General features: G+C 39.0%; 1 protein-coding gene across 2 annotated transcripts in view; it reads right to left on the bottom strand.

Annotated features, from left to right (window-relative positions):
- mpped2a (metallophosphoesterase domain containing 2a) overlaps positions 1 to 16,577 on the bottom strand; it is a 205,729-nt gene extending 189,152 nt beyond the window's left edge. Inside the window, exons 1-2 of one of the 2 annotated variants that reach the window (XM_034159500.1) lie at positions 16,270 to 16,577; positions 10,508 to 10,773 (exon numbers count right to left, since the gene is read on the bottom strand). In XM_034159500.1, the coding sequence (XP_034015391.1) occupies positions 10,508 to 10,620 (113 nt within the window). In that variant the 5' untranslated portion in view covers positions 10,621 to 10,773; positions 16,270 to 16,577. Of the gene's footprint in view, positions 1 to 10,507; positions 10,864 to 16,269 lie in introns of those variants that run through there. The other variant, XM_034159509.1, reaches the window with a different exon arrangement.
- Between the last annotated feature and the right edge of the window lie 924 nt (positions 16,578 to 17,501).

Here is a 17,501-nt window from a genome sequence, read left to right on the forward strand (position 1 = left end):
TAAACTTGTTTTTTTTCTGTTTAGGTGTTAATGATGGCTTTCGTTTAGCTTTTCTGTATGTAAATCCCATTTCCTTTAGGCGGTTTCTTACAGTTTGGTCACAGACGTTGACTCCAGTTTCCTCCCATTCGTTCCTCATTTATTTTGTTGTGCATTTTCGATTTTTGAGACATATTGCTTTAAGTTTTCTGTCTTGATGCTTTGATGTCTTCCTTGGTCTACCAGTATGTTTGCCTTTAACAACCTTTCCATGTTGTTTGTATTTAGTCCAGAGTTTAGACACAGCTGACTGTGAACAACTAACATCTTTTGCAACACTGCGTGATGATTTACCCTCTTTTAAGAGTTTGATAATCCTCTCCTTTGGTTCAATTGACATCTCTCGTGTTGGAGCCATGATTCATGTCAGTCCACTTGGTACAACATCTCTCCAAGGTGTGATCACTCCTTTTTAGATGCAGACTAACGAGCAGATCTGATATGATGCAGGTGTTAGTTTTGGGGATGAAAATTTACAGGGTGATTCCATAATTTATTCCTCAGAATTGAGTGAGTCCATATTTTTTTCCTCTGCTTGGTCTAAAAAAAAGTAACCGTTACTGACTGCCACAATTATTTTTCCTGATTTCTTATAGTGTTTCTTAAAGCCAGAAAGTTGCCATTTGAAATGACTTGAGTTTTGTGTCATGTCTGTGATCTGCTTTTTTTCTACAAAATTAAACAACAGAATGAACATCTTCCGAGGCCGGTGATTCCATAATTTTTGCCAGGGGTTGTACCACCCCAACTCTATTAAAAATGGATGGAAAGATAAAGGAGAGGGACAACTGATAAGTTTATCATCAAAGGATTAAGTACAAAGCAGCCTTCTGATTGGAAAGAATTTATTGCAAATGATGAAAACAAGAAGCAGGTCATTGATCTGTTGTACAAAGAATGGAGGAAAGATGAATATGCCCCTAAGCTTCAGGGTCGTCGTATTACCTTGATCTGTGATGGTAGGCCTACTGCTACTCTGTTGTCTTCTGAAGATGGACAAATCACAAAATAAACCATAACAGCACAACTACAGTCTTCACAAGAATAGTCAGATACAATAATTGTTCTGTACTGCAGGTATGGTTCAAGCAAAGGGTATCACAGAGTCAAAAGCCCAGACAACTACAAGGCACAACACTGGTACTGGGAACAACCAGACATTACTGAACATTACTAAGGGCCCCTTCGGCATCTGGCGTAAAATTTCTGCCAAATACTAGTGCAGATCTGGCTGTCTCCGCTCTGGCGACCCCAAACAAAATGGGAGCAGCCGAATGGACAACAACAACAACTAAGGGCCCCTTCACACATAACACGGCTGAAGCCGTCTAGCGCATGAAGGTGGAGTTGCATGCCATTCATGAAAAATCAGAGCCGCCTTAAATGACTCGTACACCAGTCACCACAAACCATTCGTGCTCACAAGTGGCCAAAAGACAGTGAATGCCCTGCACATGCTCATTCGATCCCCTCTCGGCAAGTGTCAGCTAAATTCCAGGTGCCACACATGAACATCTAACACCACTCGCTAGACACTTAGAAAAGGCAAGCTTTTTGCGCATCTGGTACGATAGTAGAGAGCAGGCGACTACAATCGACCTGTCTGTGAAAAGTGTCTAAGTGCAACAGGACTGTGGCGTAACCTAGCAACACACATGGGTGTAACTGTGTCAACCACCCCCCCCACCCCCCACACACACACACACACAAATGGTGTGTGGAGTGTGTCGTCGTTGTCCCCCCTCCCAACACAAATGGCTACATTGTCAGCTGTGGTTGGGGGTCCCGGAATCCAGTCGCTGTCCAGCGCAGTGCGGTGCTGGACCAGCTGACCGCTGTGTCCTACAACTCAGCTGGTGAACACGCAGTGCACATGTGTGGGCGGGCGCTCATGCCCTCATGAGGACCGGCCAACATCTGAGCGTGTGGCACTGTGTGAAGCCGCCCGGCTGATGTCACTTCCACCATGTAAATTGTAGTTTACGTGACAGACAGAAAGAGTGGAAATTAAATAAAACAAATAGAGGTGAAGGCGTGTACTCATTCTTGTGTGTCCCCTTAGGCGGAGGCTAACTCTGCTCTTTATAATAGAAATTAAGTATTATAAATTGTGTTTTTTATTTTTTCCTTCCGCTGCTGTGAGCGCGACTTCTCACATGCCCGCACTGTGTTCATGCACGCGAACACAAGCACGCACAAAACAGTCACCATGGTATTGTGCATGCCTATCCAACTGTGCATCCGTCACGACAGCAGGTGGAATGTTTCGCGGTTCGTTTTTTTGGTTTGTGGATTTTCTTCCGGTTTCTGCGTCTTTCGTGTTATGTGTGAAGGGGCACTAAGTTGGCCAAAGCAAACAACCCAGAGTATTGCACATCTCTCACGGTACTCACCCGACTGGCGTGTCGGCCTTCTAGGGCCAAGGGAAAGTAAAACAGATCAAGATCTTACAGAAAAACTCACATTAGGCAGCATCTTTACCAAAGTTAGGTGATAGTTGGTTAGTCTCTGATGAAATTTTCAATCACTTTGAAGCGTTCATTTGTATCATGTCTGGAAAGCCTAGAATGAAGAGTGTACATACTGTTTAGTATGCCGAAGTCAATGAGCTGTGTTCTGACAATGACATTATCCCACCTAAAAATGTGTAAACAGGGTCAATTCCTCCTTGTAGACAAAGTCTGGTGGAGCACATCCTAAGAACATCTACCAAGTTGGTATCTGGAAATACGTATTGGCTGCTAACCCAGAAGTACAGAGTTGTCAGTGGCCTTTTATTGTGGCCAGCCTAAGGCACACCTGTGCAATAATCATGCTGTCTAATTAGCATCTTGATATGTCACACCTGTGAGGTGGAACTGATTATCTCGGCAAAGGAGAAGTGCTCACAAACACAGATTTGTGAACAATATTTAAAAGAAAGATCTTTTGTGTATATAGAAAATGTTTTAGATCTTTGAGGTCAGCTCATGAAAAATGGGAGCAAAAACAAAAGTGTTGTATTTATATTTTGCTCAGTATGATGATGAATACTAACTGTCATTTAATACTGTTAGATATTGTTGTACTGTGAATAGCTATTCTATTATTAAAGTAGTTTGATGAAATGCAAATAATGCATTTTTGTATAAAGTAAGCTCTTGAAGTTCCACATGTTCAATGGGTGTGCAGATATGTTTTGTGTTTTAAAGAAAAACTCAGTGGAGGAAGAAGAGAGTAATGTTTTCACATTTCCACTGGATCTGATATTAGTATATTGTTAAATAAAATATTTTTTTATTGATGTGGAGAGAAAATACCCTTTATAATTACACCAAACATGACTTGTGTGATGAAATGCCCTTTACATAACATCACTTGAGTATCATTGATGTTTACATACGATAAGTCCACAAAACTGTGACTATATGGTACCAACACGTAACTGGTAAAACAGCAGTTGCATCCCTGTATTTTCAATGTTACCTTTCCATTTCATATTTACTACACACCAAGGTTTGGAAAAACACTGGTTCATTAAGATGTTGGGGGGATGCATGTGCGGCACATCCAGCCCACGACCTACAATTCTCGAGCAACGGGGCACTCAAAAGGCTTTACAACGTTGCCACACGCACGCACACCAATTCCAGTTATAACAACAAAAAAACAGAGAGTCAGATATTAATGAAAGTCTTTTGTGCCACATTTGATGTCCTTTGACTGTCAACATTTTTTCTTAAATTGCACTGCCTCCGCTTTAAAACATCATTTACTGAATGTAACACCCCATAGCCTTGGTCACAAATGTCACAGTAAGGGTAATGAAGTCTGAGAAGTTGATCTGGAGAATGTCCTTGTACTCTGGAGATGATCTGATCTTCCAGTAGACCTATCACATTCACAAGATGCTGCAACAAGCGGAGGCCAGTAAAAACTACTAAAACCAGATGAGCAAAGTTAAGAGTTTCCAGCAGTACTGACAACAAGTAGTGGTCACCTGATATGGATTTATCAATGACCAAGGCAGTTTTTTTGTTTTTTTTTTTTTTTATAGAACAGGGTGGCTGATAGCCAACACTGCCACCATGATTTTCATTTATTTTTTGCATGCAATACAAGGTTCAGATTCAATTTATTATTATATCCTTGGGTAAAATTAGTTTACAGTGAGCGAGTCACCTCGTTTGGTAAACACACAGCAAAACACAGAACAAGACAAAGCGACAACGGTGCTAAAAAGCTAAAAGAACAACAACGACAGCCCCAAAGTAGAATAAAAGCAAGATGAGTTAAAACATCAATAGATAAAAAGTCTAAAAACATATCATACCAAGCCAAAAGGATAAAAACTAAATAAATAATTAAAAATAAAACTGTGCTGTCCATAAACACAAGGTAAAAGAGACTATACAAAAAATAAATACATAAGTTGTATTTAAGTTTCTGTTACTTGTTTGCAGCACTGATGGCTGCTGGTACAAAACTGTTTCTGTAACGTTTAGTTTTACAAGCTAGTACCCTGAACTAGGTTTTAACTAGAAGGGCACTCAGTAGAGCATATTCCTCCGCCACGCCACATATCAATATCGAAGAATGTGGATTCACAAAAGGGAAAACTAATACATTATGCTATATTCCAGAGTTTAATCCGAATCATCACTAAATTTTAATCGACTGATCCTGGACATATTTCCCATCATTTCACCAAATTTGGTTCAAATGCTTTCAAAACTTTTTGAGTTATCCTGTTAACAGACAAGCGCCAGTGAAAACATAACCTCCTTGGCGGAGCTAATAACTACAGATCTTTCAGCAAACTAACAAAATGACACACATACACACCCAGCACCATATGAATAACTTTTATGCATTATACATGTCAGTAAAATCCATAAACTAACTTAGGAAAATTTGCACTTACAAAATCAGTATCATACAGCGTGATGCATCAATTAAACACAAAATTCCAACTATGTCCCCTTGAAGATGTCAGGCAGGAATTATTTTCACTCTGCCAAGTATCACTGAAATGCTCCTCCCCTTCCTCCATGTGAATCACAGTACCTCATTCAGTATACAGGAGTCACTTGTCACGTAGATTACCATCTATGGCCATCTTGTGGTCATACATGATAATGCAGTATTTTTTCCATATAGCAGTCGCTTCAGAATATAAACTGCAGGATTAATTAATTAATATAAATTCCCTAATGTATGGACCATATCAATACAGAAAAATAAATTCATTAATTAATAATGATAAATAACAACTACAACAGCAGACCTGAAATCCAGTACAAATAAACCATTTCATTCAGAAAATATCACACCTCTGCTGAAGCTATTACTCCTGCTATGGGCAAAATGTACCACATGGCACTACTCCAACGTGCAACCGGTCACATTTTCAGTGACTACGAAAATCCTCCACAACACTGCACATATAACCATGTCCAACAGTCAAAGTCACAAACATGCTTTTAAAAAGTGTGTGTGTGTGTGTGTGTGTGTGTGTGTGTGTGTGTGTGTGTGTGTGTGTGTGTGTGTGTGTGTGTGTGTGTGTGTGTGTGTGTGTGTGTGTGTGTGTGTGTGTGTGTGTGTGTGTGTGTGTGGAGAGTATGAAAATCACACGAAGTAAAATAAAAAAAATTGTAAAATGTTCCTGTCAAATATAATACAGTTCATACACAAAGACAATATGGGGCTGGAAATAACATATCTGCATTACTACACATCTAGATTATAAAACAGTAATGATTTAGGGATGTCCTGATCAGCATGGGGCCCGTTTAAAGCATTTTTGATCGATGTCTATCAGATATATTAAACACAAGTCCCAGACAGATCAGTCTACATTCCGTTTCGCTCTGCTTCATAAATGTTTTTCAGATGTAACTGTACTCTCGGCTCCCTCAGTGTTTTCCTGTAACTCGCCAGCAGCACCGTGGCACACATTTTAGAAGCATATTTAAGTCGATTTCTGACGGCTGTGGTACATGTGGTACACTGAATTTCAAGAGCCCATCTCCATCCCGCGTTTAGGGTGAAGGTCCACTTTTCAAGGTATATTTTAAAGATGTTTTTGCATATAATAATAATAATAATAATAATAATAGTTCTAGTCTAGTGGATTTGATAAAAGCTGTATAAAACTCATTTTGTTCACTTTGCCATATTAAAATACATAATAATGATAATATATAAAAGCATTAAAGAACAGCTTAGACTGAAGGCAGGTCCCCCCCCCCCCAATGCACTGCAGAGCTGTTCAATTGTCAAACCGGACTGACTTTAATGTACTTGCAGTGTGGGCTGCCTGAAGTATATTCAGGGGCTTCAGTAAGAAAGGAAATTGAAGTTGGAATTAAAAAGCAACACGTGCACACTTTTTCTTAATGGCAGCAAGAATTTTACATGAATAAATAAATTTAAATTTATTTCTGTGCCCTCAGATGGCTTATGGCAACCTCTTCAAAAGTAAAATAAGAATGAATACATCATGATATTTCATTTTTTTATAAATTATAATAATATAGTGCCTATATATATGTAAAAAGATAAATGAATGTGCACAGGCTTTTCATTAATATTGTAGCTCCAAAACAAAATGGACATTAGGGTTGGGTGTTCATTTATTGTTTTGTTTACAATACTGGTGCAAACCAATATTTTAAAACCATGCCTGTGCCCAAACGGACAAATAAATAAAGCCAATGTTGGTGACAAACTGTTTTTTTAACTGGTCAGTCAAATTTGAAAGGCAAATTGAACATACTAACACCTTGAATATATAAACTGAAATAAATAAAGAACAAATGCACACAACAACTTCACATAATAAATAAGACCTAAACAAATTACATTCCGTTTTGTAATACCACTGTGTTGAACAGCCAAAACCATATCGACAGTGATCTGACTTAGACTTAGATTTTAACATATGAGGCAGAAATATCATTTTACAGAGATTGTCCTCGAGAAACAATCTAAAGTCCCTTGGTACAAATTATTAATATTTGATCAACATGTAACAGAGTTTATAATCTGTCACTTGTAATGTCTCTAGGTGCTTTTACAGTTTTTATTTTCTTCTATTGTTCTGAATGTAGTATTTCACATTTTTTAAAGAATGAGTTTAAACTATTTTTTTCTATACATTATATGAAAATAAAAAGGATTTGTAGGATATGCATTACCTGAAGGGCTTATTAGTACAGATCTTTGAGAATACTTAAAAAGTTTCAATTTCAGTCCAAAGTATTAAAGCTAGAGTGACACCAACATTTCACAAAACTGTTTCTCCTGAAATCCAAACATTATAATGTCACTTTACTTTAAAAACATCCTGTAAAATTACAGCTCATTTTAATGCAGAAAATTTCTGCTTTCACCTCAGTGGCTGATTTCTGCTTGTTTTTCCATCAAGCAAATGAGAAACATGACTTTCACATTAGAAGAAAGAAGAAAAAAAGTCTCTGCAGTCTGGTTTTACATTATACAACCCCTGGCAAAAATTATGGAATCACCGGCCTCAGAGGATGTTCATTCAGTTGTTTAATTTTGTAGAAAAAAAGCAGATCACAGACATGACACAAAACTAAAGTCAATTCAAATGGCAACTTTCTGGCTTTAAGAAACACTATAAGAAATCAAGAAAAAAAGATTGTGGCAGTCAGTAACGGTTACATTTTTAGACCAAGCAGAGGAAAAAAATATGGAATCACTCAATTCTGAGGAAAAAATTATGGAATCACCCTGTAAATTTTCATCCCCCAAATTAACACCTGCATCATATCAGATCTGCTCATTAGTCTGCATCTAAAAAGGAGTGAACACACCTCGGAGAGCTGTTGCACCAAGTGGACTGACATGAATCATGGCTCCAACACGAGAGATGTCAATTGAAACAAAGGAGAGGATTATCAAACTCTTAAAAGAGAGTAAATCATCACGCAATGTTGCAAAAGATGTTGGTTGTTCACAGTCAGCTGTGTCTAAACTCTGGACCAAATACAAACAACATGGGAAGGTTGTTAAAGGCAAACATACTGGTAGACCAAGGAAGACATCAAAGCGTCAAGACAGAAAACTTAAAGCAATATGTCTCAAAAATCGGAAAATGCACAACAAAACAAATGAGGAACGAATGGGAGGAAACTGGAGTCAACGTCTGTGACCGAACTGTAAGAAACCGCCTAAAGGAAATGGGATTTACATACAGAAAAGCTAAACGAAAGGCATCATTAACACCTAAACAGAAAAAAAACAAGTTTACAATGGGCTAAGGAAAAGCAATCGTGGACTGTGGATGACTGGATGAAAGTCATATTCAGTGATGAATCTCGAATCTGCATTGGGCAAGGTGATGATGCTGGAACTTTTGTTTGGTGCCTTTCCAATGAGATTTATAAAGATGACTGCTTGAAGAGAACATGTAAATTTCCACAGTCATTGATGATATGGGGCTGCATGTCAGGTAAAGGCACTGGGGAGATGGCTGTCATTACATCATCAATAAATGCACAAGTTTATGTTGATATTTTGGACAATTGAAAGGATGTTTGGGGATGATGAAATCATTTTTCAAGATGATAATGCATCTTGCCATAGAGCAAAAACTGCAAAAACATTCCTTGCAAAAAGACACATAGGGTCAATGTCAATGAGCAGATCTGATTTGATGCAGGTGTTAATTTGGGGGATGAAAATTTACAGGGTGATTCCATAATTTTTTCCTCAGAATTGAGTGATTCCATATTTTTGTCCTCTGCTTGGTTTAAAAAAGTAACCGTTACTGACTGCCACAATCTTTTTTTCTTGATTTCTTATAGTGTTTCTTAAAGCCAGAAAGTTGCCATTTGAAATGACTTTAGTTATGTGTCATGTCTGATCTGCTTTTTTTCTACAAAATTAAACAATTGAATGAACATCCTCTGAGGCCGGTAATTCCATAATTTTTGCCAGGGGTTGTAATGCTTTCAGTGTGAAGAGCATTTAGCAACCTGAGTTTCCAGAGGGCACCACAGTGGCTTAGTGGTTAGCACTGTTGCCTCACAGCAAGAAGGTCATGGGATCGATTCCCACCTTCAGCCTTTCTGTGTGTCATCACCTGCATGCTATCTGTCTGTGTTCATGCCGATCGGTGACAGTGGGTGACAACACTGATCCCAACTTTTGGAAGGGTACCAGTAGAATTTCAAAGTTCCTGGACCCTGACAGAAATGATTCATTTTGAAGTCTGAATATCTTCTAACACGTTTCGGGCGGTTCTGGCTCTTCAGCTGTCACCTTTAACATTCAACAAGACTGCTATGTTACTGCTGACATCAACACATTTGTTAGCAGGGTTATACCCACGTCACACTAGAGGCGGAATGAGCCGGAATGGCGTCGGGATGAAAATTCACTGCATATTCCAGAACAGTCAAAGTACATTCTATAACCACGGACTGTATTCTGAGTGCATTCCAAATAATCGGACCCATTCCTGTGGCCGGCCGGAATGTTCCGCTCGTGCTCAAAACATCTGAGGTGCAGTCGAAGTGGAAAAACACGGAACAGCATTCGAAGTGTATTTAGTCTGCATTCTACATATTCCTACGGCATCCCAACAGCATTCAAAACATTCTGATCGCATTGGAGGGAAATACTGGAATGGTCAGCTACTTCAAATCCTACCGAAATGTCCCGAATGTGCCACGAATGAGCCGGAATGAATCTCGAGTGCATCTCAATTGCCTTAAAACCAAGACGTCGGGTGGCAATCGAACCGCACTGGAATGGCTTTCAAAGTGCATTCTTGATATTCTTACTGCATTCTAGTTAGGTATTCCTATGGTCTTCCAACTACATCTGAAAGCTAATAACATGGAATGTGCAAGCATCACTGGGTCGGGCTCACAGCACATTCTGAGTATTCGATCAGACGTTCTTACAGCTTTGTAAGAACGTCTGTCTGTTCGACAGTCCCTCCCGAATGTGGCACAAAGTTTGATTTATTTTTCCATTCCGACTGATTCTGCTTGATTCCTGCAAATTCTGAATAAGTGTGATGGGAATATTACTACAAAACAAAGAAACAGATTTTTACAAATCTCTAACCTGTAATACAGAACATTATATTTTTTAGCCAAGGACAAAACTTGTTATTTATTAGGCAGATATGATAAACACACTCTGATTCAAGCGTGTTAAATGTGAGAATCCGCTGCTTTTCTCCATTTTACAGTAATGCCAACAAATTGTTTTGGACGATACCTCAGATGTATCATATGAATTTGACTCAAGGAAAGAACACTAATGATTAAGTGATAATCAAAACAGCCGTTATTTCCAGCCCTAAATTGTATTTTGTCATTTACAGAATGAAGTTTTGTGTGTGTGTGTGTGTGTGTGTGTGTGTGTGTGTGTGTGTGTGTGTGTGTGTGTGTGTGTGTGTGTGTGTGTGTGTGTGTGTGTGTGTGTGTGTGTGTGAGTGTAAACTCACATGTGGACGTGTGGAGGTTGGAAGCGGCTCTGGTTGATGTTGTAATGTGTGAAGGCCTGTGTGGGGTTGGAGCTGTACTCATCCACCGTGATGGTCACTTTGCCATGAGCCATGCTTCCGCCGTTTGGACATGAGACGCAGTTCGTTCACTGGGTTTCAGCAGCGAGCCGTGCCGCGGTCATCCTAAAGAGGCGCCGACAAGTCGACCGCTTCTCCCAGCAGCAGAAGCCAGCTGAGTGACCAACTCCACCGCAACACTCTGGGGTCTGCAGCGACAAAGGCGGCGGCCCACATGTCAGCCTTCGACAAGTTTAAACACTTCTGAATTCAAACATGAGAAAAAAAAAAATACTGAAAACGTCAAGTAAATACCTTTAAATCTTATAGATACTATTTCACCAACAGCTTAGTTATTAAAAAATCAGATAATAACTTAATTTGAGTTTAGCATATACAGCAATGAAGGCTTCAAGCAAAAAAATCACTTTGCAATATTAGAGGGGAAAAAAAAATCCTGACCGACTCCTTTTCACAGACTCATTTCAAAACAGCACATCATCAAAAAATATGCTCACTACACAAATATCACACACACACACACACAGGATCTGCCACAATGTTTAATATGAAAGTTAAATGATAATCAGTAACTACATCTCTCATAACCAGTAATAACAATTAGTTATAACGCTTATATTTCCTTGCTCTTCCACCTTTTTTTTTTTGTCAATATAAGTGAAACCTGAACGGTTTATGTGAAGGGTTAGAACCAATCTTTTCACCAAATTTTGTGAAAAGGTTCATTCACTGTTGAAAAGCACCACAAAAACCCGAATGGTCAAATGAATTAAAAAGATTAAGGAGTGTAAACTCAAAGTTTTCAGGAAACTTCTACTTACTTAAATATTTCAAGTTTGTCTTGCTTTTTGAGTAAATTCAACTCAGAATTTTTGATTGACTTGAACTAATTGTATATTAAGTAAACAAAACTTCAAAAGATAACTTAAGCACAACTTAAAAGAATTGTACATAAAAATATTTTAGGTGACTTAATGAAGTGGTGGTGGACAAGTGGTTAGTGCTCTTAGTTTTAGTGCAGAAGGTTCCTGGTTCAAATCCCACCCCTGCCACATTTCTCTGTGTAAGGTGGAGTAGCATCAGGAAGGGTATCCGGCGTAAAACTTGTGCCAACTCAACATGCAGACCCACCTCAGCCCTTCTGAGTGAAAATCAAGGGAGCAGCCGAAGGGATTTACTTTTACTTAATGAACACTTTAATTTAATTGTAATTATGAGGTACAAGTAGAAAATCAACACTTTTAAGTTCTGGGACCAACTGACTTTTAAGTTTGAACTCAAAAATTTTGTGTCAATATTTCTGAGTTCTGCTAACTTGTTCGGCTTTACAGTGCACTAATAAACCAGCATTTCCTTGACTGATATAACGACGGCCCTCCTAAATCCAAGACTAGACTTCAAATGATTTATTTGTCTAACATTCCCAAACTCCGAGAGATTCCGTCACCTCGTAAGAGTGACAGAACAAAGAGGTCAAATAAAACAGCTTTAAAGTGAGACGGTGGAAAGAGAAATGGTTGAACATCTTTGCATTATTGACTTCAACAATTAATCAGTTATCAAACTGAACTTTTGATCTGCGATCATGCTCACAAAGTAACTCCCCCCCCCCCCCCCCCACTGCCCCCCATATGAGCGTTTTTTTTTTATGTATTATTTATTGGTGACAGCATATGATGAAATATGGAATAAAGAGGTAAGGAGGTTTTATTTGTGCGCCTATTTGTCTACTACAGACAGATAAACTGTTGGACTTTTTGGAGGGATGCACTCGCTGACTGGCATCTAGTTGTTCCTGCTGTAATTTTACTCTTTTCCCATTTAGTTTCTGAAAGAAAAATCACAAACAAGTTTTTAAAACATCAACTATTTGATTTGAGAAGCAAGACAAATCTGGAATTCTTAGTCTATTAAATGACCGGCTGAAAGGTAACCACCAATTAATTTGATTACCCATCATTCACCTCTAAGAACTGGGGATCAGTATGTTTCATTTTTTTAACATTTTGTACACACTATAAACAATCCCAGACAATTACTCAGCACACAGAGTGATAAACTATTCTACAAAACTTAAGTTAGGATAAAAACAAACTGTTAGTTGAACTGTTTTCTCTTGAAAAACAAAGACATTGTTAAACATCAAAAAAATTCACACAACCAGCATGCTACACCCTAAGTACAGTATTAATTAAGATATTGATTATAGTATCAATGCATCCTTTAAGTGATAAAATGAAAAAAAAATGTTAAAAACACCACTTGCTTTTTCTCCAGAGACAATCAACAGTCCAAATGCCAAATGAAATCAAAGAGCAAATCCTCACACAACTACTTCTATACTCATTTTTACTTTAACAGGGTCCCTCAAAATAAAAATAAAAATTCAAAGCAAAATAATTAAGTTTACTCTTATAGAACAATCTGGCAGAGAATTTTTTAAACTGTCACAACAATGGCTAAAAAATAATCTATCTTAATCTGAGGATTAGTATTAGAATGAAAGTTTTACTCAATAAAAGATCAACCATTTTTAAAGAGAACTTAAAAAAATCAAATCTTGACATGTAACGCTGAAGTGAATCAGTGCTATTTATCCTCAACTTATTCTAAATAACACACACACAATTAGAAAGTGATTTAAAATGACATGCTCGTCTTTCACACGCCGCTCTTGTGATCGTGAGACAGCTTGCTTGTAATGCAAATGAATCAAATGTGTAAACAGCAGTATACACTTACAGCAGGAACCTGTTGGAATAGAAGGAACCAAAGACTCGTCTCTAACCCGTGCTGCTGCTCAGGCTGCCAAAGCACCCCCCACACACACTCTTTTTTAATAAAACAAGTCATTCTTCTCAGTGCACCAGCACTGTGCAAAATTCAGAATTTCAGATTAATTTTGCTTCAGTTCAAAATTCAACTCAAATTCATATTCAAGAACATGTGAATTTGCACATGTGAAGCTTTTCTGCCGGTCTGGCTGAGATCTAGTTCCCCCTCCGCCAAAAAAAAGTTTGTTCTGTACGTTACCATTCCTGTTGTTTGAAACCAGAAACAAAATAAAAATATTTCACCTGCTGACAGATTCTCTCTGATGTCTGTGGACTAGTTTACTCACCGGGCTGAACCGTCTCCCACTGTCACTGACCTCCCTCACTGAAAGTCTGCCACCAACAACAAACGTTTTATACCAGACTTCCTGATGGAGCCGCAACCACGGCACAATGAAAATGCCCCCAGTTCAATAAGTCTTTCATCCTTAAAAAAAAAAAAAAAAATCAGCAGCTCCGGGGTTCACTTAGTGGTTAAATCTTGTGATGCAGCGGTGAGCAAAAAAAAAAAAAAACGCTCTGACCTCCAGTCAGTGAAGCACAGACGCTCCCGATTCAACCACAACCTCTCCCGTTTTCACAAAGCATTGATTTATGTTTCCCGGATTGTCTCAATTCCACCATCCTGTGATCGGTGCTATTAATTTACATCAAAATGATAAATTCAGCCTCCCAGAAAAAAAAAAAATGCACAATCTCAACTACTGTAAATCAAAGCTGCATGAAAACTTTACGGTTTATATCTGCAATGCGCTCTGAGACGCTGCTGCTGTTTGCATGAGTCTGCATATTGATTACATTTCCAATCTGATCAGTTCGAAACCATCTCCCACCGCCAACTCAGACATGTCCTAATAAAATATCTTCAAAGTCTTTTTTTTTTTACTTACGGACACATTCATGTCTCATATTGTTGTTGATTATTATTTAAATATTGTAAAAAAAAAAGCAGTTTTCTATAAATAAACAGTTCAATTTATCCTTTTTTCCCCTCCAAGAGCCTAAAGAAGGCAAGTGCAGTACATAAATAAAACCTTTTTAAAAGCCAGATTTACGCTCTATCGCCAAGTTCACACTCCAACAAAGCCACAAGGCAACAAATTACTGTATCAGTTATGATGCTTTCAATTATTCAGCTCATCGTTTAGTCTTCCCAAAAATTCCCAAAATCCACTCCGATTTCTCAGCGCTCAAAGTCACACCTTCAAAAGTCCAACGTACTGCTATTAAAACAAACAAATGCAGCAAATCCTCATATTATATTTATGCACAATATGCCATGACGTGATTAAATCATCATATTTGTCTGTGACTCGACAAATCAATTATTTCAGACACAAGATTCAAACCAGCCTACAAATGGAGGGTAAATTAAAATACAGGCTGAAGAGTAAGAAAATACAAACTTACTCTGTACTGCAGAGAGCAAATAACATTAATGCAACTATAAGATATACAGCCAGCTACAGCACTGCTTTAATGATTGTTTTGTACATTATCAAATAACATAAAGTAGTAAAAGAAAAAGAAAGGGGGCACAAAAAAAAAACAAGCTGAGTCTGACACGATGTCCTCAAGTTTATCTTTTTTTTGGTGTAAACAAGCCAAAAAACCCAGTCATCCCATTTAGTGTAATAAATGTTTTTAAATATTTACACAAATTCTGTTTTCCTGTGGATTTACTTATTTGTTATTTTTGCACAACAATGTATAACAACCTAAAATGTTGAAAGTTTAAGACTGGTTTCACCTTTGCTGCAAAGAATAATCCAAATCCAACATTTGACAATTATTCAAATCCTCCAGCAGCACAACCTAAATTCAACTGATAGGAATAAACTCAATCTAAATTAAAAAAAAAAAACAGTAACAATAAAACATTCTTTAGAAGGTGAACCTTTACTGAGTTTAAATGCCAATCCAAAGCCAATGAAGCTTTGTGCACAACAAATTTAATGTCAATGATTCAAATCCCATTTCTGCAAAAAAGAAACTGTTTATAAAATCAAGACAAGCCCGTTTAACCTGCTAAAATATTAAGGCAAAATCAATCATTTTTTTTTCAAAAACAATGAAGTGCTGCTGGTTGCACATCTTTAAAGTGTATAAAAGCTTTGCATTAACACTCAATTCCTGTCAGTAAGAATTGAATTTAATAAATATTTAATTTTGAATCAAAATTAAAATAAATCTTATTTGAAGCCAAGGGTGCTAAAAATTTTTTACCCTATAATTGGTAACATTCAATTTGCAAAACAAAAGTTTGAAAACTAAATTTCAAAAAGGTGTAATAACTGATGTGTTAAAAAAAAAAAAGAAGGGGAGATTGGTGCCGGTTGCAAGTTTGCACATCCAGCATTAAAAAAAGATGTTTTTTTTTTCCCCCGTCAGATGAAGCGTGCACACGGGTTTGCTTTTTTTTTTTTTTTGCAGCGTGGTTGTGTACCTTCAGTAGCAGCACCTAGCCTGTAGCTTAGCGTGCTAAAGCTGCTTTTCTTGCACACGGCGTGCGTGTCAGTCCCGTGCTAACTCCAACGGCACACACACGCGCGCGCGCGCGCACGCACGCACTGCTCATAACGCGCATATGCACGGCGCGTGTTCTGCGCCGCGTTCAGAAAAGGTGCGCACACACACGCGCGCGCGCCAAAAAATAAAAAATAAAAAATTTCCCCCTCAACTCTGCGCGCTCGTGTTGGTGGGTAAGAGAGTGAAAAACAAACTGGCGGAGCGGCGCCGGCGGATCGGCCGCGCGAACCTCCCGCTCGTAAAATGACAAGCCTCCTCTTTGTGTCAGAATTCCTCCCTCCCTCCGCGCTCCTCTCGAAGCTAAGCGGAACGTTGCTCTACCTTCTGCCGTCGTGTGTGCACGTCTGTGCGGCGTGTTTTGTTAATGTTTTCCGCTCGGCTCGGGGTCGCCTTCTACGCGGCGGCGGCGGGGAGCTGTTCGGCGTCTGTCCGGCGTCTGGTGCAGTCTGAGCGGGCAGGGCAGAACCTTCGACCCGGCGGGACCTCTGCTGGCTTCTGTAGAAAGAAAGCGGACAGAGAGGGCGAGAGACCCTGACACAGAGAGAGAGAGAGAGGGTGAGAGACGCTGACAGACAGTGGAGAGAGAGAGAGAGAGAGAGAGAGAGAGCGCGAGCCGCCTCGGTGCAGTGAGCGGAGCTGCCACTGGGGTCAGAGAGCACGAGCGAGCACAACCCCCACCTACCCTCTCGTGCGCGCGCCATTAACGGCGGGCACGCGCACGGCGCGGGAAGGCGAGCGGGCGAGCGCGCTGCCGCCATCCCTGCTGCTTGCTGCTGCGTTCAGGTACCGTGGGAAATTACAGGGCTTTATTTATTTATTTTTTTTGTTCTTTCAAACTCAGCGGTGGCTCGTGGCAGGGGCGTGGTTTTGATTTTATGAAGGATCCACACAAATGCATGCATACGTCAATATATCTATGCATACAAATATATATAAATATATAACATTAAAAATAAGAAAAATAGAGAAGAAAGATAGATAGATCCCTTGGGAAGATTACCTCACTGAAATTAAGGTTACAGCAGCATTATATAGCAGCACACAGGGTAAGAAGCACACAGAGTATCAAAAGTGAAAATAAAAAGTTGGCAAATATAAATACAGTACCAGATATATTAATACAATAACATCCTTTTGGAGGGCGTTATGCATTTTCAGAGGCCCAACATTCACGCCCAGTCGCCCAAAATGACAGATATTCGCCCAAGTTAGACGAGGACGAAAATCTGTCATTTTGGGCGACTGGGAGTGAACTGAGGGACTCAGAAAATGGATACCGCATGACAACAGCATGTTATTTGCATTATTATCACTTTTTACTGAGCTACACAACACGTAACGCATACATAAAAAGTTGGCTCACTTTAACTTTTGTCGTGTCGGCTGGCGCGCACTGCTCTCCAAATTCGGCAGTGCGTCCTCATCAAGCTGGCTGCTTTAGCTGCTGTTCATTGTCATACTATCCATGAGAAAATCATCTGGAATATCCATATTGGGACCAAAACACACTTCTCACCTTTTCATCTTTTCCTCTGCAGACAGTTTTTTTTCCC

This window comes from Thalassophryne amazonica, chromosome 2 (genome assembly GCF_902500255.1).
Source record: "Thalassophryne amazonica chromosome 2, fThaAma1.1, whole genome shotgun sequence".
In the NCBI taxonomy this organism is placed as follows: Eukaryota; Metazoa; Chordata; class Actinopteri; order Batrachoidiformes; family Batrachoididae; genus Thalassophryne; species Thalassophryne amazonica.